The 25,127-nt window shown below is 42.7% G+C and overlaps 2 protein-coding genes across 4 annotated transcripts in view; both read left to right on the forward strand.

The window, feature by feature from the left end:
- The first annotated feature begins 4,569 nt into the window (after positions 1-4,569).
- Positions 4,570-9,827, forward strand: LOC134031417 (glucagon receptor-like). Its single transcript, XM_062475038.1, has 12 exons — positions 4,570-4,671; positions 4,829-4,936; positions 5,269-5,390; positions 5,915-6,021; positions 6,754-6,910; positions 7,213-7,372; positions 7,466-7,526; positions 7,620-7,689; positions 7,875-7,966; positions 8,168-8,306; positions 9,051-9,092; positions 9,395-9,827. Exons 1-12 carry the CDS (start codon positions 4,575-4,577, stop codon positions 9,464-9,466), a joined length of 1,227 nt encoding a protein of 408 aa, XP_062331022.1. The 5' UTR covers positions 4,570-4,574; the 3' UTR covers positions 9,467-9,827.
- An 853-nt stretch (positions 9,828-10,680) lies between these two features.
- Positions 10,681-25,127, forward strand: part of wdr90 (WD repeat domain 90) — a 28,796-nt gene continuing 14,349 nt past the window's right edge. For 2 of the 3 annotated variants that reach the window (XM_062475061.1, XM_062475062.1), the window contains exons 1-20: positions 10,681-11,120; positions 11,275-11,366; positions 11,445-11,621; positions 14,037-14,175; positions 14,502-14,672; positions 15,376-15,502; positions 15,943-16,010; positions 16,212-16,324; positions 16,614-16,868; positions 16,995-17,057; positions 17,176-17,244; positions 17,658-17,768; positions 18,447-18,592; positions 18,858-18,915; positions 19,239-19,354; positions 19,478-19,639; positions 20,173-20,303; positions 20,532-20,648; positions 22,927-23,162; positions 24,479-24,615. In XM_062475061.1, the coding sequence (XP_062331045.1) occupies positions 11,108-11,120; positions 11,275-11,366; positions 11,445-11,621; positions 14,037-14,175; positions 14,502-14,672; positions 15,376-15,502; positions 15,943-16,010; positions 16,212-16,324; positions 16,614-16,868; positions 16,995-17,057; positions 17,176-17,244; positions 17,658-17,768; positions 18,447-18,592; positions 18,858-18,915; positions 19,239-19,354; positions 19,478-19,639; positions 20,173-20,303; positions 20,532-20,648; positions 22,927-23,162; positions 24,479-24,615 (2,501 nt within the window). In that variant the 5' untranslated portion in view covers positions 10,681-11,107. The remainder of the gene's footprint in view (positions 11,121-11,274; positions 11,367-11,444; positions 11,622-14,036; positions 14,176-14,501; positions 14,673-15,375; positions 15,503-15,942; positions 16,011-16,211; positions 16,325-16,613; positions 16,869-16,994; positions 17,058-17,175; positions 17,245-17,657; positions 17,769-18,446; positions 18,593-18,857; positions 18,916-19,238; positions 19,355-19,477; positions 19,640-20,172; positions 20,304-20,531; positions 20,649-22,926; positions 23,163-24,478; positions 24,616-25,127) is intronic. The other variant, XM_062475063.1, reaches the window with a different exon arrangement.

The following is a 25,127-nucleotide window of genomic DNA, read 5'->3' on the forward strand; positions in this document are numbered from 1 at the left end:
ACTTGTCTATTTCTCAACTCGTGGTATCACTCGCGCACTCGAAAGCGCAGACATGGTTGCATAGGCTGTCTTGCAGCAGACAACATCTTCCACGGAGCATCTTATCAAGAACCCTGACTGTAAGCAGTGTCATTCTTTATTGCATGCATGTAATGAATCAACTATAAAAAAGGTCATATTTAGCCATCTATTGGTTATTCTGTTTCGCATCGACTACGTTGTATGCATTTTAAATGATGAGAATTATTTGGTAATTTTCTGTTTGCAACATTATTTTTTGTTTGCTTGCTTGTGTTTGGTTGCATTGTAACATTCCAGTGTTGGGGAATGTTTTTGTACTCTTTCTACATAAGCTTTTTTTTCTCCTCAAAATGTAACTTAAAAAAAAAGGCTTTATTGGATTGTGAGCATCTTTCTAAAAAATATTTTGCACAATCACGCTGTCATTGGCTATTTAGATGCTTGGATGTTTGGATCGTGTGTTAAACGTAGCCTACTATAAATTATAGGACAGTACATATCCGTTTAATACATAAAGTAGGATATGGTTTATAGATACTTCAGTGGCTAATCTGTATCACCTGTTGGAAGTGACAGTTAGTCATTTAGAATTTTAGTTCTTAGTTTTTAATGTGGAAAATGTTTTTTGAACATCTGCGATGACTTTGTTTAGCTCATTTAGAATCCTATATACATAATAGACCGTTTTAACTGATCATCTGCAAGTGTGAGTCATCACTCGATCTCCGTATACCCAGGTTGTCAGGTTAATTGGAAGTGGCTATACACTTCCAATGTTGGAGCAATTTGGGTTCCATCAATTATCACAGCCTCAGACATTGTTTCTTTTATGGGAAATTGCTTTTGGCAATAGATTGTAAGTATGCGCGTGTGATATATATATATATATATATATATATATATATATATATATATATATATTTTTTTTTTTGGTCGGGGGGGATTGTTGATTTGTGTGCCCCTCAAATACAGAGAGACCACTGTATCTAGAAAGTTATGTAAATTATAAACGTATTTGCCTAATGTTAGATAGCACCGGGAATTGTTCAAGTAGAGTGTTAAATCGTTGGATGGTGGGAGCTGATGTGAATTCCCATATGCGCCTTAGTTGATGTGTGTATGATGATTTATTCCTAATGCCAAATCCATTGGATCACATGCATCTATAATTCAGGAACCAAGTTCCTTTCACAACCTAGTAACATAATATTCACAACCAGACATTTAATGTTTTTAAAAGTAATTAAGTAAGTTAATCTGCTTTGAACACAAATAGTAAATTACTTTTTGTAACTTAATCTTTTGCTCAACTATTCCTCAAATGAGGTAAGGTCCACATGTAACAAACTTTCAATATCTACCCATCATTTAGGTTAGGGAGAGTTTATTATAATGATTATTATATATCAGACTTTAAAGATAAAATGTAAACAAATAAGGAACGTTTCATATTCCAGAAAAAAACATAAAAGGATTTATGGTAGCACTCACCAACTTTTGAGAAAAAGAACAGGGATAGTTCCTCAGGTTCACCAATTTATTACGGTCACCAAACAAAGGATGCTAAAATTTCAGCATATGACCTTCCTTAGAGCACGATATTAAAATATTTTAGGTCTGAACTACTCTAGGATCGTTATAGTTTAGTTGTATCTCTTTTATGATGCTTTATTTGTTATTTCCTTGGCGTTTTTTTTGTGTATATTTCGCAGGCCATGTATTAAACTTCCTAAGTTCTGTGAAATACCAGCAAGTGGTGGTGATGAAAATACAATCATTTTGCGGGACAATTTATAATGAATTATAAGTCTGTTTCACTGTGATCTTGAGAGATTTACACAGCACAGCAAGCCTGGTATGTGAGCCATGCCTGTTGGACATGACTGACACTGATTTCCTTACATCCTACCCCCTGACACTCAATGATGTTGTTCTATAGACATGAACCCACCCAGATTTTCACTCCAAGACATTTTTCTTTTTTCGTTGACGGTAGAGCAGGGTTATTTCCCTACCAGTGACATTTACAAGGATTTGACAGAATAGGAAAAGCGAAACATGTTGCGGTAGCCCACATTGCTCTAGGATCATGCCAGTAGCCACAATTTCTTGCTTTTGTGTCAGTCAGAAGACCCAATAGGATTTGTTTCCATGGGGACTCTTGCGATTGTCTGCCACAGGCAAAGACTAACCAGCAGCCTCCTGCCAGGCGAGAAAAAACCCCAAGTACTTTCTGTCATTCTGACGTGTCTGTGTTTGTCAGCCCAGGAGGCACAGAGATGCTAACCTGTGGCGCAGGCTGCTCCAGAGGCCCAGGTGTCTGGCTAACTGATTAGCATTGTAGCTGTCCTGTGTGTGTTGTTGTGGCTGTGTTGGAAGGCTCATGGGGTTAGCATGAAGTGGATGAACATGTCACAACCACAGGCTATGTTACTTGACTGTGGCCGGTTTGTGAGTTCCACACATCAAATTTATCAACAAGATTCAGTAGGACACAAGTCATTTCCCCCAAAGTCCCTTGGGGTGTAACTGTGAACTCTGGCTTTGCCTACACTCTGTTTTGAGTGATAAGAACTGTTGTGCCTTACAAGAGATTGTAAAGAACATTCAGCAGCATTTTACGAGATGTTCTTGGATTCAAGTCTCTCCCAAATAAAAGTGGTTAAAAGTTTCCTTATTTTCCTTAGTTCCTCTCTATTGTATTCATTATTTTAAGTTTTTCTAAGAATATATTGGAGCTTTCCCCATATCTTAACTTACCACAAAGCTGCCCTTGCTGGGTTTGGTTGTGTGTTGGTATGGTAACAGAAAAAGTAATGTATATGTAGCCAGTGTGTATCGGTGAAACTCACTCCTCAGGTATGTAACAGGCCAACCGCGTCAACGTATTGCTAGCTTTTCGTTGGCGTAGTTGGTAGTGGTGGCGCTTGGGATGTCAGAGGTGGCAGGTTCGAACCCTTGCAAGACCACATCTGTTACATATATAAACAGTTCAGTATGCAGTCAAACAGCTTGTCTATAAAAGCTCTGACAGATTTGTGACATTTGCCTTTCATCTTCAAGGTGAAATAGAATTATTGAAACAACAGTGTGTTTGTTTTCGAAGGACTGCACTGTCAATAACTATGGTGGCTCTCATCTGATACTTCCGATTGGTAGAACTATGCTTGAGATGAAAAAATATATTCGCTGACAAACTAAATGACTGTTTTGTGCCTGAGCTTGCTGTGTAGTGTTATAGACAGGAAGTATGAGCCTCTCATAGGGTCAGATTACTTTCACCTTTCTACCCCCTCTGCCATCCTTCTTTGATTCTTCATTTCCCAACATGGGAGATCCTTTAACCTCTCATCATCTCTGGCACATTACCTTTCAGCCACAGCTGACTGGTTTGTTTGAGACATAGGACCAGTATTCAAACATCCCTTGTACCTGGTTGTGGGACATTCTTAGTTAATTTGACCACCTGTCTTGGTTGCAGTTTATGTTACAGGTTGTTACATTTATAAGCAAAGCCAGAGATCCTACACTTCATCAGTCAGTTATAGGGAGGAGGGTTTAATTTAGATTACAGTCAGCTAAGAAAGCTATTTTCACATTTGACAAGCAATCAAACAACAAGCCTTTGTAACCAAAGCTTGCAAATAATAGTTATTTGTAATGGAAATTTCCTTCAGGATCAACAAAGTGAATTGGATTATATCAGAAGGTGCCAGATCAGATTTCGAGGGCTGAAACTCTTTATATAAAAGCAGAAGATTTTGCACAGAAGCAGAGAAATATATGATGATGTAATCTGATTCCTCAGAACATGCCATAACCTATGGATACAGGCCATAGCTAGAGATTTCAGAGTTCAGGCATTGATTGCATACAAATGACAATTGCTAGCAATAATTTAAGAAAATTCTCTAATCTATTGTTGACCTCTCAACTATAGATTACCTCAGGCTTGAAAGGTTAGTGTAGATGAACAGATGTTGTACTGTACTTACGAGCTCACAAAAATAGCATTCTGATACTGTGTCACGGTATTCCATCAACAACTCAACTTCATTGGTCAGGAGGCCAAGATACCGCAAGAATGTTGCCTAGCAACTAATACAGGTGCTGTATGAAAAGTTACAAATGTCCTATAGAGCCTCAGCTAGCTCAATTAACCTTAACCCTCTGTTAAAAAGTATGCAAGATTCATTTTAATATGGATGGGACAAGATTTACATATAGACCGTTTGTGGTTCATATATTTTTTATCACACACAGGTGTTGGCGATAAGGTGAGAAGGAAGATTTAGCAATTTGCAATTTGATATGCTTAATATGCTGATATCTTTCAAATAAAATGTGTTATTGTTGTTTGCCCTCACAGATTGAAGCTCATCCACAAAGAGTGATGAAAATGTTCCTAGCCTGCCTCTTGATCTTTCATGTACTTAAGGTGACCATTTAAAATAATTATAATGTCAATGGCGGTTTGTGGAAAGATCTTGTACAACGTCTGGTGTTGAAAAAGACAATAAAATGTGCATTATTTAATTTTTTTTTAGTATGAAATGGTCTATGGAAAGGTGCTGGAAGAAACCTACCTTAAATGGATCCAGTACCGAGAGGAGTGTAGACAAATGATTCAAGATGAGCCCTTTCCTCAAGGTAAAACCAAATGTAAACTGATGCCTTACCACAGGGGCATGGGTTCAAAACCAGCCTAAGCCATTTCCTGCATGTCTCCCCAGAACCTTCCTGTCTCACTTCACTGATTTCTGTCAAACTGTGCAGAAAAGTTAGCAAATTTTGACTTCTTTTGTAGGCCTTTTCTGCAACAGGACATTTGACCGATATGCCTGCTGGCCTGATGGGACACCAGGGGCTTTGATCAACGTGTCCTGTCCCTCCTACCTGCCTTGGTTTGACAAGGGTGACTTTTTATATAACTCTATGCATGGACAAATCTACGTGTGGTCATTTGAATTTCCTTTCTTCCGAGTTATTTCAAAAACCCTGAAGCTTTTTGTTTTTAATACAACTGTATGCAATTCAAGATTTTGAACTGAATTAATTGTATAATTTCTTGGAGAAAAGGAAAATGGAGGACACGTAACTGCATACTGCATCTCAGCATTAATCTTAGTGTTCATGTGAGCAAATGTTTTTTTTGCGAGTGTCTGTGCATACCTGTGGCTACGTGTGTTAACATTCACTAACGTGACTCATACAGCATCTCTGTGCCTGTCACACATGGTTGTCCAGTGTCTCACGGTGTGGTGCTTCGCCAGTGTGGTCTTAACGGACGCTGGGTGCTGATTGAGGACGGACAGGTTTGGAGAGACATGTCCCAATGCGAGGACGAGCCGGATGTCACGTCTTACGAGGTATATCGAGGAACTTGCTTCTCCCAAAACTTCAGATGCATAACACTGACTTTTATCCCATATGTAACAGCAGCCTAGTTTTTGAATAGTTTGTACTTCTATTAACTAGTAATTTGTAGAATGAAATGGTGTTTTCAGATGGTGGTATCAAAAACGATGATAAAGGCCCAGTTTCCCAGACATGGACATGGATAAAAACGTTTTCAATGGAGATCTTCATATAATTTTTCTCTTACTTGAGGACTTAATCCATGTCTGGGAAACAGGGTAATAGAGTTTATTGGTAAGTGAAATGTTGGAAGGAAATCTCTGTGGTGTCTAGCCACATACCGAACAATAACACTGTATTTACTGTATTATTTAGAATAAAGTGTTATTCTGAGGCCAAAGCACCTTGTTTGTCAATAAACAGTATTACACAGACATTTTTCATCCAACATAGAATCATTTTTTGCTGCTGAATCATACTTGTTATTATCACAACAACAACATGAGTTGCCCTGGTCACCCTTTTGTCTTCACAGCTGTGGTTCAAGCAGTTGATGGTGAGCTTCAAAACTCTCTACACAGTGGGCTACACCCTGTCTCTCTGCACCCTGATCTCAGCTCTTATCATTCTCCTGGGAATAAGGTAAGCACTCACAATGATAAATGGCCTCAGAAACAAATCACAGCGTGGACTCCTTAAGGAAATTCTCCCAGGAAGCCCTATTACCCACAAGATAACATAAGTAATGTGAATAATGTCAGACTAACCATGCTGTTCAGTGAGATATTCTATACCTCATATAATGAGAAATATAGTATTGCTACTCTATGTTCTGACTGAATATTTCATTATAAATGCCCAGATGGCCTCTTAACAAATAAAGAATAAATATGACAGACATAATTGTGTAGTTTCAGAAAGGGGTACAGATGGCTCAGATGGCTGAGCGGTGAGGGAATCGGGCTAGTAATCCGAAGGTTGCCAGTTCGATTCCCGGTCATGCCAACTGACGTTGTGTCCTTGGGCAAGGCACTTCACCCTACTTTCCTCGGGGGAATGTCCCTGTACTTACTGTAAGTCGCTCTGGATAAGAGCGTCTGCTAAATGACTAAATGTAAAATGTAAATGTACACTGAGTAATTAACAGTTACTCTTTCTGGGAGATTTTTCTTGAAAACTTATTTCATTCAAGTGTGTGAAAGCAGTTTTACCCACCTAACTTGGTCTAATACGCAAACATAATGCCAATAATCAAACATTTCTTTATACAACAGACATTCAAACATAATGTTATAATGCTGAACTCCACGATATTATGTACTCATATCTAAGAGTAAAACTGACTTTTCAAATGTTGTTTTGCTTCCCTGACAGGAAACTACACTGCACCAGGAACTACATCCACGCCAATCTGTTTGTGTCTTTCATCTTGCGAGCTGTGTCAGTTATCGTCAAGGATACGATGCTGGAGCGTCACTGGGGCCGAGAGATCATGAGGCAGACGGACTTGGGAGAGATGCTAAGTCACCAGGTGGGTTGGGTGTCAAAGGTCATCCCTTGATGATTTAGTTACAGCCTAGTAAAACCCCATGACTCTTCTCTAAAGCTTCTAAGGTTACAAAGTTCAACGGGGTAACAGTAGGGCATCAGTATAAGAAGCTAACTATGGGTCATTTGCCATATGGCTTATATTTATATCATATTTAATCAGATTTGAGTGTTTTGCAGACATTTACGCAAGTGTAAGGAGATACAGTATGGATATGGTTTTTCTAGCATTTTGTATTTGTTGATTGATCTTTTATATAATTATAAATGTTCAATCTCTCCCAGGCTGCAATTGGCTGCCGGTTAGCCCAGGTACTGATGCAGTACTGTGTTCTGGCCAATCATTATTGGTTTTTTGGAGAAGCCATCTACTTGTATTCCGTGCTGATTGCCTCAGTCTTCATAGACCACAACAAGTACCTCCCATACATCTGCCTTGGTTGGGGTAAGTGCTGCGTTCTCAAACCAAGGTAAATTTCTGGTCATTACTGTATTGCACATGTACTGTATTTGTTGTGATGTTTTCATTTCTCCCCAGGGACTCCTTTATTATTTGTCATACCTTGGATGTTGGCTAAACTGTTGAAAGAGAACAATGAGTGAGTGTGTGTGTTCCCATGTTGTCTCAATTACTTTGTGATATTGATTCCTATGTGAAAAACTGTAGTAAACAAAAACATTTGTGTTCTCAGATGCTGGGCTGTTAATGAGAACATGAACTACTGGTGGATAATTCGTTTTCCCATCCTGTTTGCTTCCTTGGTGAGGATAGCTAGCGTAAACTTGTCAAACCCCTTGGATGCTTGTGTATATGTGTGCATGCATAATTGTGTGCGATCACACACATAAATGTATTTCCTGTGCTTTTCGTTGCATGGTTTGTGTTGTCTCACGTTGGTCTGTTGGTTTTGAGAGATTTTAAAAAGATTATTCAATAACTTCAACAGATCAATTTTATGATATTCATGAAGATTGTGAAGGTTATACTCTCCAAACTGCGTGCCAGCAACCAGAATGGCTACCCTGATTACAAGTTCCGGTAAGTAATGGAAGCCATTATGATTATTATAATCAGATTTTATTAGCATATGTTTTGCTCTCTGACTTAAAGGTATTACTTTGCATGGATATCATGTACCTCATCTGCAGCAGTTAAGTAATTGATTGTGACAAAAAGGGGATAAAATCAAATTAGATACCAAGTGCAATAATTGAGGTTATCTTTCCTGTGATGTAATAGGCTGGCCAAGGCTACCTTGACACTCATCCCTCTGTTTGGTATACATGAAGTCATCTTCATCTTCGCTACTGATGAACAAACCACTGATACTCTGCGCTACATCAAAGTGTTTTTCACGCTGTTTCTCAACTCATTTCAGGTAGGTGAAATGCAAAATGAAATGGCGTGAAATGGCAGGTGAAATGGCATTCCCCCGAGGCAAATGATGAGGGTGTTATGTTCAGGATCTCAGCAGATTACAGCAGAATTCATCGATTAGTATGCTCAAAAACTAAACCTACCGTTTTTTAGGTCGGTTTCTCCTACGTTCACCTGTACAATAACAGTTGTTTGCAGAAGGAGCTTGTGAGCAAAAGCGTGTCCGTGATGATTTATTTAGTCGGCCAAGTTACACCTGTCTCAGCTGTTACATTCAGATGGCTGAGCGGTTAGGGAGTCGGGCTATTATTCAGAAGGTTGTTGGTTTGATTGTCGGCCGTGCAAAATGACGTTGTGTCCTTGGGCAAGGCACTTCACCCTACTTGCCTCGGGGGAATGTCCCTGTACTTACTGTAAGTCGCACTGGATAAGAGCGTCTGCTAAATGACTAAATGTACATTTGTGGTTGTATAGTAATTCTATACCATTATTGTGTATAAGACAACATATTACATGGTGGACAAGATGTACAACCCGTCATATTATTGCTAAATATCAAAGATAGTATTTCCGTAAGGTAAGTATTGATACATTTCTGATACATCTGTGCCTATACACTGCAGATCATTGTCCCTTGCTAATCATGTCATCAGTACATGACAGAAGGTTATGGTTTCTTGTGAGAATCCAACAGTTATTGCAACATATTGCAATGGCAATTTAGAGACAACTTTTCTCTCTCCAGGGCTTTTTGGTGGCTGTGCTTTACTGTTACTCAAACAAAGAGGTATGTGTCTCTCGAAATTCTCTGATATTCTCCCTTTGCTGACTACTGAAAGTCGGTCAGGTCTCTGGAGTAGTGCTGTCCATCCCTGTTCCTGAAAGACACAGTGCCGTCCTGTGCCCTTTCTGCCTCACAACTCTAATCTAGTGCTTTATGCTTCCATTGGAAGCTGCTAGAAAATAACCTGTGTTGGTAGCTTTCCAGCAGCCGGTTTGGCCGGACTGCTTATGCATCTGTCCAGATTCCATTCTGTCAAATGTCTGTTGCTTTGGGTGGTTTATCTGTTTTGTTTGCTGTGACGTCAGGTAAAGACAGAGCTGCGAAATAAACTGCGTAACTGGAGGATGGATGTGGAGACCATGTGCTGTAGACAGTGACTAACCGGAACGGAATCTCGAGTCGAGCCCTTCTCCATCGCAACCGCCCGAGTGGATAACGTGTCTTCGGCCACGCCGACTCGAGCCATGTCGGATGATTCACTGGCTCCACATTCGCAAACTGTCAGGCAGCTACCTCTGATGATCTCCCATGCGCCACGGACCTCTCTACCACACTGCCCCCCTGAGGCAAACCACGACAACGTGCCAGAGTCCTTTCGCAATGAGGCTACAGGGTCAACTCTGTCAATGCAGGTGTCCTTTCTGGTTCACCTGAGAGACCCTGTGGAGCTCCCTCCAAACGTTGTAGATGTAGATTCTGATTAAGTGATGTTCTACTTGTGTTGGCCTACTTATGTTGATGTGTTCTGTTCTGTGTTTATCCACATCAAGAGTGGTATATTGTGAATTATATTATATATTGTTAATATATTTGTATTTACAAGTCGCATGTCTTTGCACATCCATTATTTTAAAAAATATTATTGGAATATGCGAAAATTATATTAAAAGAGATATTGGGAGATGTGTCTTTCTGAATTATTCAGATAATATACATTTAGGCTACGTGCCTCTAGAAATAGACTATAACCTATAACCTATAACTATTGTGTCCTTGGGCAAGGCACTTCACCCTACTTGCCTCAGGGGGAATGTCCCTGTACTTACTGTAAGTCGCTCTGGATAAGAGCGTCTGCTAAATGACTAAATGAATAACCCTAAGCATTAGCCTACGCAATGGAGTGTATCAACTATGTAGTCAATTTGATTTACCCAGTGAGAGTGATTAATACAATTGTCTACACAGGCAGGCATCGGTTGCTTTACAACGGCACGGCCTGGGTTTATGGACGAATGTTTCCCATTATAAGCCAAATGAAAAATGTGATTCTCAAATTATTTATTAAAGGTTTAAATTATAAATTAAATGCTCAAATGATAAATAAATATGTTTTCAAGTAAAAAATAGCCTACTGGACGGCATTGAAATGACAATGCAATACTTTCCATTTAATTTTGCTACAATAAATGCATTCTCATATGGAAAAATTATTGCAAACATGATACTTAGTTTTAATAGTTTTTTAATAGTTAATGCATCATTTGAGCATTTCATTTATCGTTTGAATTATGACCGGAAAAACTTCCACAGGTGCAAGGGTGCAAGTTGATCTCTCGTGAATCTCACGGACTTCATTTCCCAGAGTCATCTTGGGACGTAGTCTACCGACACTGGAAGCGGCGGTGAAAGTAGCGGGAGTTCCGAGACATTCTAAAAAAAATGCTGGCTTGTTTACATGGAGATGGTTGAAGAAGAGTTTCATGCACTACCCTCGCTAGAGGTTTGGAGTAAAACAAAACCTAAGTCTAATGTCAGATAAAACATGCATAGCCTACTATTTCATGCCTACTGAAGCCTGGGGATAATATTCTGTTCAAAAGCGAGTGCTAGCTAACTAGTTTGCCATACGAGTAACGTTAGCTATCTGTTTTAGCTAGTAAATAACGCCGTCCAGATCTAGTAAGTAGCTAAGCGGCCCGTTAACACTGTGGTGGCTGTACCTTTAGCTAGCTAAAAGCAACATCCGCCAGTTTATCTTCGAGTCAACAGGTGGATATTTTGAACGCTAATCTCCAACAATGGCCTCGAGAGGTAATGGATGAATATTCAAAGCATCAGGGTAGCCCTCAATATGTACTCAACTGCACTTGCAAAGTGACGTTTTCTAGCAATGAGTTTGTAGCACACACCTGCAATAGTGCTGCGCTGCTGGCTAAACGTTAATATATAAACTGTGTCATGACAGTGTGGCAGCACCCGTACGTCAACATCTTCAAGCACATCAAGATTGAAGAGTGGAAGAAGTCTTCAAGAGAAGGAGATGTGACTGCTTACATGGTAGCTAGATACACACTATTCCCATGTTTACAGCAATTTACCAAAGCCAATTGTAAATTATTTTATTTTTCTTGCCAGGACAAAACTTTGAAATGCTCAGTGTTCAGAATCCGTGGGTCCATCCCGGCCAGCAACTACATCCTCTTACCCAAGACCAGCAGTCAGTCCTTGGGGCTGACTGGACGTTTCATCTACCTCCTTTTCAGACCCAGTCCTGCCAAACACTTTGTGGTACATTTGGACATAGCAGCAGAGGTACGCTTTACTGATCACATATCTTCATGTGTGTTTTTGTTTTCACATATAGTACATTTAACTTTAAGCTAGGATTTTTTTTATTTTATTTATTTTTTTTATACAGCTATGTTGTACTGAATCTGTGGGACATTCAAATTGTAGGGGACATCAGATAGACTTACAGTTCCCAAGAAGTAATAGAGAATGTATACAGCTGCAGGCTAATTACTTAGCCTAGTTATTATTAACAACATGTAAGTTCAGAATGCAGATTACTGTTACTTGTGTCAGAAAAGATTACCATATCTTTGCCAGGTTTTAGCGATATATCCATGGATTTCAGCATCATCATAAACATGAGACAGTTTGATGTTGATGTGCTGCAGTTATTTTTAATTTTCCTATTGTGGCACTTGAATAGCTAATTTGGAGACACTATCATCGATGTATTTTTTTGCCTTAGTTTTCAGATCTTATCACAAAGGTGCACCTGTCTTTGCAAATTAACAATTAATTTAATGAACAAAATCCTTAGCCTGTGAATGAGGCAGCCTGTGGTTTGTAAAGGTGCTGCAAGATACTGTTGAGTTCACTTGTCCAAACACATTTAAAATCAAATCAAATTTATTTGTATAGCCCTTTTTACACGCAAGCATGTCACAGAGGGCTTCACATATGCCCATAGAACTGCCCCTCAACCAACCTAAACCCTCAAGGAAGACAAGGAAAAACTCCCAAAAAACTCTCAACAGGAGAAAAAAAAATGGAAGAAACCTTGGGAGGAGCAATTCAGAGAGGGATCCCCTCCTCCAGAGACGGTTGGTGGGAGAGAGGAGCAGAACACAGGCTAAACATAGTCATACAGTGTCGATGGGTTTTTAAAACGCCAAAATCCATTATTCAACTTTATAGATGTAGGACAGGACCGGGAGACTCGCGACCAGGTCCAGCGTTGGCTGACCGACGACCAGGCAGGTGCTGACAACTCAAACCCCCCACACCACAAGGGATGTGTGTGGGGGGGACATAGAGAGGAGAGCAGGGATTAGAGAATGCCAGGAGCAGCTAACAGTTACAGTCATAATAGAATGAGATCCCCACCGGTCAAGTGTGGACTGGTGCAGCAATTTAACAGAGCAAAAAAGGGGAATTTGATGCAACCCCACACACCAAGACAGCGACAGCCCCCCTCATTTGGAACATGAAACCTGTTCCAGGGGAAGAGAACTCTAAAATAAGTTATACTTAAAGAATAAGGATGGAAACAACCCGTCCCCCGTTGCCTCCAACTAGTAACATACTTACTTTTAACAGTCGCAGAATTGACTAAACAATAACGTTTTTAACCTAATTTTAAACGTCGAAACAGTATCAGACTCCCTAATTGAGACGGGTAGTTTATTCCAGAGAAGAGGCGCTCTATATGAGAACGCCCTACCTCCAGCTGTTTTTTTCTTAATTTTGGGAACCACCAGATAGCCGGCATCTTGAGATCTAAGTGTCCTTGCATTTTTTTAAAGCTTTTCCCCATTTAAAAGCTCTTGAATCCATAGCTGTTTATTGTGCACTTCGAAATGACATTTAAATCCTCATTGCTCTTGGAAATTAATTGTCTGTCCCTCAGAAAATTTATTTGATTTCTCCTTCGAATTACCTGAGAATGCAGCCGCTCGGTAATTACCTGGCTTTTGTTGCTCCAGCAGTGATGGTCACGGAGAAGTTTTGAATTGTCTTTTTCTCTTCAGACGGATCCTATGTGCATCTATGCTATGCTATGTTTTTGACATTTTAATATCGTGACATTTACCTGAGCAGGCAGGGATTCAATATTCAGCTCTAATTTCCACAAGCGGCCTGTCAAATTCACAGCTGATCCTACACTGATCCCTGGCACATTCTCACAAGATAACAAGCACACACTTGTGTGCTCGATCTAGTTCTACACTTGAGGTGAAGATTGGAGATGTAGGTATATCATTTGACACAAGATCTGCATGGGCTTTGAATAACTTCTGTCCTTGAGAAGGATCTGATTGACTGATCTGATTGACAAGTATGATAAGGTGCCTTGAAAGACCCTCAATTATTCTATCTTGACAGTGATTATACTTATCTAACTCTTTAAAATAGTTATTCACTTTGGTATCCTTTATGTTTGTTTCCCCAACAGGCTGCATTTATAATTTCCACCACTATAAGCTTTCTTGCACTATAAACCTGAAATGTTTTTGTCTCAAACCATTACATTAAGCATTCAAGACCCAATATTTCCGAACAGTATTATTATTATTATGTCCTGTGTGTGTTCCTTGGGTCCAGTCCTAAACTGAACAGATAACAATATTTGTACCCAACCTACTATACCAACTGAACAGATAACTGGACATTGTAGCCTATCTAAACATACTTCTGGCCTCTGTTCTTATTTATTAGGAGAGCCAGGTTATCCGGGTCTCTTTTTCCAACCTGTTCAAGGAGTTCAAGTCCACGGCCACTTGGCTGCAGTTCCCCTTCCTGTGTGGAGCAGCCAAAGATTCTGTGTACGACAGCACCGCCAAAACGGCAAGACACGGTAAGCAGCACACACTGTAAGCACCAGGGGTAGGGGAAAAAATTGATTCACAATTGAATCGCGAATCAGTCTTTTTTGTTAAATGTTATTTATTTATTTTTTATTACAATTTGGCGGGGGGGGGGGGGGGGTTAAAAATCGCAATTTTTTATCGAATCGTGACCCCCAAGAATCGAATTGTGAGGTACCAAAAGATTCCCACCCCTAGTAAGCACACACGGTTACCACACACAGCACGGGGTCCGGTAGACGAAAGCACAACGGTCTGATGGCTCTGTGAGTTGTGTGGAGTTTAGTAAAGGAACCTCTGTGCTGGCGTGCTGCAGACCTTGTAGGTCCGGCCCCCCCCATGGTGCGTTGGATCTGTCTCATGATGGACCTGCAGTACGTGCTGTCCGTCTACCTCAACCGCCGGCACAGCCACCTGAAGAGCATCAAGCTGTGTGCCAACATGTCCGTCAAGAACCTTTTCACCAGCGACCTGCTTTTAGACCCAGGTGAGGACTAGCAATCTCTTACGTATGATTATGCTGATTCTGTGGCACGTTTATGATAACCGAGACCTTTAGTACCTCTAAATCGTGCCATTTCTTGACAAGTATGTTTGTGTTGTCTGTGCTAAGTAGATGCAATGGATGTTGCTGGAAATTGATAGTTTGACAGTTTGAATTCTCTGATGTGACGAGTTAGTCACTAATGCATAATTTATGAAACGCAGAGATGAATACAGTTTCTTTCAAATATCTTATCCATATCTACTGAGGTATTTTTGAAACCATTCAAAATTAAAGTGCACTTTGGGAAGTTTATCCATGTCGTTCCTCATATGGCTTAAACATTGTTTTAAAGAGCTTTAGGTCTTACCCCCAAGTCTCCATTGTGGGTCTTGAGACCCGTACATGGTGCCAGGGGGCGTCAGGTGGCTGAGCGGCTGAGCGGTGAGCTGAATCGGGCTAGTAATCCGAAGGTTGCCAGTTCGATTCCCGGTCATGCCAACTGACGTTGTGTCCTTGGGCAAGACACTTCACCCTACTTGCCTCGGGGGAATGTCCCTGTACTTACTGTAAGTCGCTCTGGATAAGAGCGTCTGCTAAATGACTAAATGTAAATGTGCCAGCACAAACTTCTCAGCAGGAATCCTGAACATCTTGTCCTCTCTGCAAAGTCTGATGGTGTTCCTCCTGTCTGTTTCTCGATCAGGATTGTCCTTCAGTGAGGCCAAGCAGGCTGGGTTGGTGTCTGCCCAGGGCACAAGCCCCATGCCCAGGGAGATGTGCTTCCCCGTGCCCAAAGGAGGCAGCTGGCACGACCTCTATGACTACATAAGGTAAAAGAAGAACATGAAAATGAATTAGAAATCGTAAAGCATCTCTGTCAAATGAGTCAGAAGGAATATAAGGCGAGCAGCCTTATCACAGTGTATGACAATATCACAATTATTTGCCAATACACAACATATTGTGTGTGTGTGTATATGTATGCATATTATTATTACGGTGTTTGTTTTTAAATTGTGCAAGATCAGAAAACAAATTACTGTTATTTGTGCCAGATACGATTACCAGAGAGGTTTTTAACAAGTTATTCATGGATCAGCACCAGCATAATTAGGAGAGTGTGATGTTGATGCAATTATGTTTATTTTGGCTCATTTGAAGACACTCCATCATTTATTAAATCTTTTTGTCTTAGTTTTCAGATATTATCACAAAGGATTAAATCAGTTAACTTGTTCAAAAAAAGATGTTGTCCCTTTGAACAATCCAGGTTTCCCTCTGATGGTTCCAAGATGCCCTTTGACTCCATTCAGAAAGGCCTTCCAAGCCCTATTTCCAGTAAGTGTCATACAAGGCATGTTACTACACATTGCCATTCCATGGAGCCCAACTCCGTCAATACTCATCTTGTTTTGCACTCAGCTCTGTTTACCCCTAATCAAGCACCATGGGAGAATAAATCCTACTCTACACAAAACAGGAAATCCATTCAGCAATCCCTTCAAATCCCTTCACAGATGCCTCTTCATTTCTCCACAGTGTGTGCCCCCTCCAGTAAAAGCCCCAGCAGAGAGGTGCCTCGCAGGGTGAACCTCAGCAAACCAGTGCAGGACCGGGTGTCTCTCATCCAGCAGATCACCAGCCCCAAGCCTGTAAGACCGGCTCGCCCCCTGAGGTCACTGACCCTCGGGTTACATCATGCCTTGTGTTACGGTGCTTTGAGCATCTTCGAAGGCCCTGTATGAGGCATTGTTAGAGCATATTTTATTACGTTTGCTTAACTTGACATCAGATTTCTGTGTGTGTGCTTTTTGGATCATATACATTTAGTACACAGAAAGCACAAATAAAACATGCACCAAAAACATTGTTTATTAGTAAAACAAAACAAAGGTTTCTCTTATTTACAGTTTTGTTGTCTGACATTGTGTTAACTGGCAGCTTCCGAGACACCGCAGCACCCTGGTGACCTCCAGCGTTCCTGAGCTGGGCGTGGTCACCTCCGGGCTGGACGCCAAACACACTCAGGAGGAATGGGGTTCCCATGGCGACGACCCGGAGAGAGGTTGCTGGTCGCAGGCTTCCGGTTCACGCCGCTCCACGTCCCGAACGCCGCCCGCGGTCGACGGAGGCGTGCATGTGTACGCGCGCTCAGAAGATGACTCTGCCTTCTGTGTAGAAGATGGCGAAGGAGAGGTTCATATCAAGTCCATATTTCGTCAACACACACCACACCACTGTCAGGGTAAAATGCCTTTTTTCGTTGATCTGCTTTCGACCACGACAGTTAAAGACGTCTTGTTTATCTTCTTCAATCTCCAGGTTGTGTGCGCTGCCGTCTCTCGCCCCATCTCCCTTCCCTCAGTCAAGGAGTCCAGACTCAGTGTAAATAAAAGTCCACACCTAGACCAGTATCTCCTGCTTCCTTCTGCTGTCTGGTCTGATCAAACAACATGTGTGTGTGTCTGTGTCTGTATGTGTGTGTTTCTGATTTCTATGCTAGAAGCTGTATCCTGATCCCATTCTCCGGCTGAACCGAATCCTAGGTTTTGGCGGAGCCACTCTGAAGTGTGTAAGTGTCAGCAGGGATATGCGATGTGCTTACATTAGGTTTAGTTATCACCCCAAACCCAAGAGGGGCCTTCTGATCAATCACAATTGGCACACTAGCCGTAAGTAGAGCTGTTGTGGCCGTGGAGTCAGATGGCAGTTAGGGAATCGGGCTACTAACCAGAAGGTTGCCGGTTCGATTCCGGCTGTGCAAAAAATGACGTTGTGTCCTTGGGCAAGGCACTTCACCCTTCTTGCCTCGGGGGGAATGTCCCTGTACTTACTGTCAGCAACTCTGAATAAGAGCGTCTGCTAAATGACTACATGTAAATTTAAGTACAGTAGTGGCTGACTTGACATTGCAGTAACAAAGACCCCCTGGTGGTTGAAGCTTGATGTGTTGCAAATCAGAAGTAAAATGTTCTGTCTCTGCAGGCTTTGTGGACCAAGAGAGGGGACGAGGTGGTGTACCCCTGCCACGCCATCATCGTCTCCATGAACATCTCCTCAGGACAGCAGAGGTTTTTCCTCGGCCACACAGACAAGGTGAGTGTGAAGGGAGTCAGGTGGCTGAGCGGTTAGGGAATTGGACTAGTAATCAGAAGGTTGCTGGTTCGATTCCTGGCCGTGCAAAATGACGTTGTGTCCTTGGGCAAGGCACTTCACCCTACTTGCCTCGGGGGAATGTCCCTGTACTTACTGTAAGTCACTCTGGATAAGAGCGTCTGCTAAATGTAAATGTAAGGGACTGCTGTGTGCTACAGCCCTGTCCTGCGTTGAGCAGTGGTCCTCTAGAGAGGTGAACTTCCAATCATCGTGCTGTTGTAGTGAAACACACGTTACGTGTGCAGTTAACTGTTCGTGACCTTCACGCTTGCCTAGTCTGCCACTTTGTGTGAGATGTTCAAGATCGTGTTTGATGAAAATTGATTATCTTTGCTCATGGCCAGGATATTTATTTTATATGCCCAAGCACATGTTGTTGTCTTGGAGACGGTCATCTCTCAAACACTCGACAACTAGCCACACAAATACTTCTGTCTCTCGACATGCAACGATCAATAAAATTGTACAGCATCTTGTACTGATGTTCTAGGGCTCCTTTGTAGATTTCGAGGTGTCGAATTGATAAGTACAGGGACATTGGAACCTTTGTGACAATTCAGTGATGTTCTCAACAGTGTGCGCGTGCGTGCGTGTGTGCGTTCGCGTGCGTGTGTTCAGGTGTCTGCCCTGGCGTTCACTGGCAACACCATGCTGTTGGCGTCGGCCCAGACAGGAAGCCAGGGCGTGGTGAGAGTGTGGAGCTACTCTAAGGGCAGCTGCCTGGCCATGTTTAAGACCCACGCACACTCTCTGTCCTCACTCAGGTATCCCCTCAGACGCCCGTACAGGCATGCACAGACGCACAAAACAAGTTCCACTACACTAATATAAGGCTCACATGTACAATTAGGCCCTGTCTTACAATTACCAGTTCAGTGGGTTGCCACATACACACACACACATACACACACACACACACACACATACCTTACAGTAACTCCCCTGCTTTTAAGACACACTCTTGCACATGAACACAAATACATAATTCACTCTTGTCTACGTTTTCTCCTGTATAATCGGACCCTCCAGCTTCTCATATGGTGGCGGTGTTCTCTGCGGGGTGGGGAAGGACAACCACAGCAAAACGGTACGAACCTCCAATAAGCATGGATTTCACATCTCCAACTGGCCTTGACATTTGGACAGGAAACTTCCATTTTCATGCTAATAAATTGCCCAGTATGCCCAGCTGCCATTGATTTGTTTTTGTGAATGAAATGAATACAAAAATAAGGGAGAAATTGAATGGAAAAGCCAATATAAAATGTATCCATCCTCATCTCTCAGCATCGCAGTCATCGTTATTAATCGTTTGAATGCCGAAATGGTGGCCTGGTTAGAAAGTTATCCTGTGGTCCTTCCCTGTGGCTGTGAATGCAGTGTTTGTGCCTGCTTTTCTCTCCTCCGCAGATGGTGGTAGTTTGGAGCACGCAGCACGTCAGCAAAGGAGAGGTGACCGTCTTAGCCAAAGCACACACGGACGTGGACATTCAAACCATGAAGATCGCCTTCTTTGACGATACAAGGTGGAATAGTTTCCAATTTTTTTGTTGTGTGTGTGTGCTTAAAAACACTTGTTTGCATCTGGGTTGGTACGTGTGTGTGTGTGTGTGTGGCGTACGCGCTGACTCCTTTGGGCGTCGTCTCAGGATGGTGTCGTGTGGCCGTGACAACGTGCGTCTGTGGCGCGTGAGGGGCGGGGCCCTGCGCTCCTGCCCCGTCAGCCTGGGAGAGTACCACTCCCTGGACTTCACCGATGTGGCCTTCGAGGAGGGACAGCGCTCCCACGGCGACCCAGAGGACCGCTCGCTGTCAGTGAATGAACTCACTTCACAGAACACTGATGCGTTTCCCCCCTCCCTGTCACCGACACGAGCTCCTAGAGACCCCTCACTGATTTGACTTTCATCATTTCTTTTCTTTCGGATGAGATAAAAAGGGTACTGTATATCTGTGTCAACTCGGTCTGCAGTTAGTGCCGGATAATTTCATGCTTACCTTAAGTAAAATGGTCGTAAATAATATTTACTTCTTGACAGCTAGCTTGTTTCTATGTTACTGACCTTTTTCCTTGTCTGTCAGTCAAAGTGAGGTCTCTCTCCCACTGTCTTTCCCGCACCGCTAATTATAGTCTTAACAGCCTCTACACCTCACACGCAACCTTCTGATTACTAGCCCAATTCCCTAACCGCTCAGCCACCTGACTCCCCAGTTCATGAAATTAAGAAAAAAAAAAAGCACTCAAGGCATTTTCACCAACATGGCCTTTTCTAAACAAATATGAAAGAAAGAAAAAAAAACACCTTAGAGACTTTCTGTCTTCCTTGGCTCCCGTTTCCCGCAGGTTTGCCAGCAGCAGGAGTGGCCATATCCTGGAAATTGACTATGGGAACGTGGTGATAAGAAACGTCAGGAGACTGCTGCCCGCTCATAAGTCCCACTCCCAGCGCAGAGAGAAACAGACGTTCAGCACGGGTGAGAGGTCAAACCACAGCCAGGAAGTGTTTGAGGTGTTAAGGACCACAGCCAGGAAGTGTTTGAGGTGTTAATGATAAAACAGTCAAAGGCAGTCAGAGGGAGCGGGGCTGGTTAGAAATCTGGTTAGAAATCTGGAAATCTTCATCTCCAGCATGACCTTTAGGTAATATTTGAGGTGTCAGCGTTGTGGTTTTGGCTGTGTGGATGCATGGTGTGGTCTCTCAGGTCCAGGCATCGCCGTGAACAGCATCAGCGTGTCGTCGGCGTTCTGTGCCACCGGCTCTGAGGACGGCTACCTCCGTCTCTGGCCCTTGGACTTCTCCACAGTGTTCCTGGAAGCTGGTAGGAACAGCAGGCACCGTTAGCACACAGCGCTATTCCCACACATTTTACATTTACAGGGTTCCCACGGGGTCTTAAAAAGTCTTAAAAAGTCTAAAATTCGGAACTTGAAATTTAAGGCCTTAAAACGTCTTAAAAACTGCCATATTTTCATCCGAGGTCTTAAATTTAATTTAGTCAGGTCTAAAAAAGGTTTTACCCTCGTTCATTTCCAGAACCGCTGGCCGCAGAAAGTTATGACAAAGTAGCAAAAAAGTATTGAGTCGCAGCCTATAAAGCGAAGCTCTACAAACGAAACCGGCAGAACTCTGCCCCAGAACGTTGGTTCGGTGTGTTGTAGTTCTTTCTGGGGGATATTGGTGTTGGTATGTACACGGTGATAAAACTACAAATCCTGTTATAAATGCAATACCTGCCCGCGAAATACGTCTGCGCTTCCTCAGAGTTTGTTAAAGTTCGGCTACGTGTGGAAAATGGGAAAGTGTACTTTCAACGAGACATGGCTAGATCACAGCGATTTCCGCTGTTGGTTACAAGCGGTATACCCAGCTCCAGGTACAAGGCTCGCTGCAAACTTTGCCTAAAAAATATTCAAAAATTACTAATGTGATTGTTTTATCTGTAAATTACATTTATGCTTTTTCAATGACTGCATTCATTGAATTTTTTTTTTTTTTTTTCAGAATTTCTTTGATTTGAATATTTTTTGGGGAAATGCGTCGTGTAGGTCTTAAATTTCAATCTTTATGGTCTTAAAATGGTCTTAAATTTGACTTGCTGAAACCTGCAAGAACCCTGATTTAGTCATTTAGCAGACGCTCTTATCCAGAGCGACTTACAGTAAGTACAGGGACATTCCCCCTGAAGCAAGTAGGGTGAAGTGCCTTGCCCAAGGACACAACGTCATTTGGCACGGCTGGGAATCGAACTGGCGACCTTCAGATTACTAGACCGATTCCCTAACCGCTCAGCCACCTGACTCCCCAGTCACGCAGTCATTATGTCACTTGGAATGGGATTCATCTCATGGTGAATACAAATATAAATCATTTCCCTTTGTAGTATCTGGGAAATCGTTTTTTTATACATTATCTTATTATGCTAGATTAATACTTTTTGCAACCCATGAATGACAGATAAAATAATTCACAGAAAGACGAAAGCATATTAGTCCCCAAGTGTAAGAGCCAATTTGAAGAAGAGTTGTTATTGTATAAAAATATTATTATTTAGAATATTGTTTATTTAAATCTCGAAATCCATAATTTCATGTATGGAGAAATATTAGTTAATTCATAGCTGTAAAGTAACTTGATTGGTTAAATGAGTGGAATGTTTAAAATCAGGAGAGAACGGTGGTCATGTGACCAACTTGTGCTTGTTTAGTTTTGAGATGGTCAGGTTAAGGAGCAACACAGTTTTTCTGACCGACAATACCAATGCACCGATTTACTGTTATTAAGACCCAAAGAATTCATGTTTTGTTTGTACGTTACGTTTTTGTCAGTAAAAGTTTAAAAGGAAGATTTTTGGAAGTTTGGATTTTTTTGTCGCGTTCACACTGGTTGCTAGAAGCCTGCTCCATTAGTGGCATATGGAACTAAGACAGAGTGCCACTTACACCAAGCGCTTTTAGGAATCAATGATCGCTTGTGAGGAAGGTTTTAGGGCTTTAATTTAATTGAATCTAAAGTAATTTTACTAGTAAATTATTCCACCCATATGAACAAAGTCCTACTGACTGACTGGTTAAAGGTACAAGAAATATACCAGTCTATGCTGATTTGACGAAGAGCATTGATTTTAATATTTTGCCGCCTGTCAGTTACATTTGCATAATGAGATTTAGCTGTGGAATTGAGGTGCTTTGAATGGGGAAAAAGCCTTTGCTTTTTAATAAAAATTGAATCTTTTAGGGAATTGTCATATCTGCACAAACACACACTACACTTCCAGACACACGCACAGATCCTCTCTGAGAGATGTCTCAGCCAACACTGTGTTTGAATTCATACAAATTAATCAAAGTGCACACTCGCACACAGACCTTTACCTCGCTCTCTCGCTCTCTCTCTCTCGCTCTCTCTCTCTCGCTCTCTCTCCCATACACACTCACTCTCTCTCGCTCTCTCTCCCATACACACTCACTCTCTCTCGCTCTCTCTCCCATACACACTCACTCTCTCTCGCTCTCTCTCCCATACACACTCACTCTCTGGAATCTGACATTGACTTTGAATCCTCCCCACACACACACTCACACCTCCATCCCCCTCAGAACATGAAGGGCCGGTGAGCTTGGTGTCGGTGTCGGCCGACGGCCTCAGCGTCCTCTCCGCCACCTCCACCGGTAACCTTGGCTACCTGGACGTGAGCAGCCGTGGCTACAGCACCCTGATGAGGTCACACACGGACGCCGTGCTCGGTTTCAGCGTGGACGGCGTCCGGCGCCGCCTCACCTCCGCCTCCCGCGACGGGACTGTACGCGTCTGGGACATGGACTCCATGCAACAGGTCCACCCAAACCCCACCCACCCTAACCCCACCCAACCCCAAACCCCACCCACCCAAACCCCACCCAACCCCAAACCCCACCCACCCAAACCCCACCCACCCAAACCCCACCCACCCTAACCCCACCCACCCTAACCCCACCCACCCAAACCTCACCCACCCTAACCCCACCCACCCAAACCCCACCCACCCTAACCCCACCCACCCTAACCCCACCCACCCAAACCCCACCCACCCAAACCCCACCCACCCTAACCCCACCCACCCTAACCCCACCCACCCTAACCCCACCCACCCAAACCCCACCCACCCAAACCCCACCCACCCAAACCCCACCCACCCTAACCCCACCCACCCAAACCCCACCCTAACCCCACCCAACCCCAAACCCCACCCACCCTAACCCCACCCAACCCCAAACCCCACCCAACCCCAAACCCCACCCACCCAAACCCCACCCACCCAAACCCCACCCAAACCCAACCCACCCCAAACCCCACCCACCAAGACCCCACCCACCTCCTGTTACCCCGCCACGTCCGAACGCTTTAGTCGGAGAACATTTGGGAGAGAACATTTGGAAGCGTTTAAACTCCACCTCTGTCCTGTTGGAAGGACACCCCCTTCGCAACCTTTAGCTTTTGGAACGGCTAGATTCTCTGGTCAAGCTGGAGAGAATGTTTTGGGGGGGGAATAGCCACCCTTTCTCCCAGTTCTCGGTTACAGGGATGTCAGATCATGAGCAGTGTCTAGAACACTTCCTGTCTAGAACACTTCCTGTCTAGAAGAGCCTTTAGAGTGGAGAGTCATATCTGGATGGGTTTGTAATAACTGTTAGACGATTAGCTCAAGGTTGATCTTACTGTTGATTGCCTGATAGGACAATAAAGTGTAATTACATCTTATTTTAGAGCTATTCTCTCTGTTGGGCAATTAGTGTACCCTCAGAAGATGGGGGGGGCTGAACCATTGGGATTTCAGTCTAATCAGCAGTAGGAATAACTGTCTTTATGGCATTCAGCTCCCAGCTGCAAAATCAGTCTTCATTAAAAAAGGTTCAATAGCTCTCCCTACAAGTTCTTGATTGTGAATCGCTGTCACATCAATGACTTTAATATCTCTCTTTCAACCTCTCTCTTTTCTCTTTATGTCATTCTCACTCTTATTTCTTTGCAGTTTTCAATCTAATTTCTCAGAAACATCTAGTTGAGTGACAATAGATTAGGTTAGAAAAACGAAGACAACCTGTATGTACAACCAAATAACCTAGTTCCCCAACCCTCAATGACCCTCTCTGCCATCGTATCGTTTTCCAGCTGTTTGACTTTGTGTCGGAGGACACCCACTGCTCAGTGGCGTTCCACCCCAGCCTCCAGGTCTTCTCTTGTGGATCCAGCTCCGGGACGGTCAGGGTGTTTGACATCGCCAGCTCCAAGCTGTTGGCGGAGCACAGGTAAGGATAAAGAACCCATGACACAGGCTATGATTGTTAACTGGGCTTGTACAATTTATTACTGTATTTACATGGGAAAAGCCAACATATTTATCGAACAGGTTCAACAAAGACATCTTTATTTATCTTACTTGGGAGGTCTTAAAAAAGGTATTTTCAAGGGAGGTCTTTTTTTCTCCATTCATAATATAAACACACAGGTTGACTATCGATTAAATCGCCAGTCAGATCAACACTTTAAAAAGATCTCAGTGACCAAACCCTGATTCTTAGTCATCTGAATATTTTCCCCTCTCCGAACAACCATCTTCTGTCTCCACCACCGCTGCCTCTCCGGCACCATACAGAGGTGTCAAACTTGTGATGTCTGCTGTCCCCGGATTCTTCCATCTCCAGGGTCTTCTACTGTGTTTTCATATATCTGTGGAGCTTAATGAGGGGATTTTTGTGGTGTCAGTGCCCGTGATTGACAGTGTTAAAGTGCAGGACCAGCAGTGTTGCTCATAGCAGCT

The sequence above is a fragment of the Osmerus eperlanus genome, chromosome 12 (assembly GCF_963692335.1).
Source record: "Osmerus eperlanus chromosome 12, fOsmEpe2.1, whole genome shotgun sequence".
In the NCBI taxonomy this organism is placed as follows: domain Eukaryota; kingdom Metazoa; phylum Chordata; class Actinopteri; order Osmeriformes; family Osmeridae; genus Osmerus; species Osmerus eperlanus.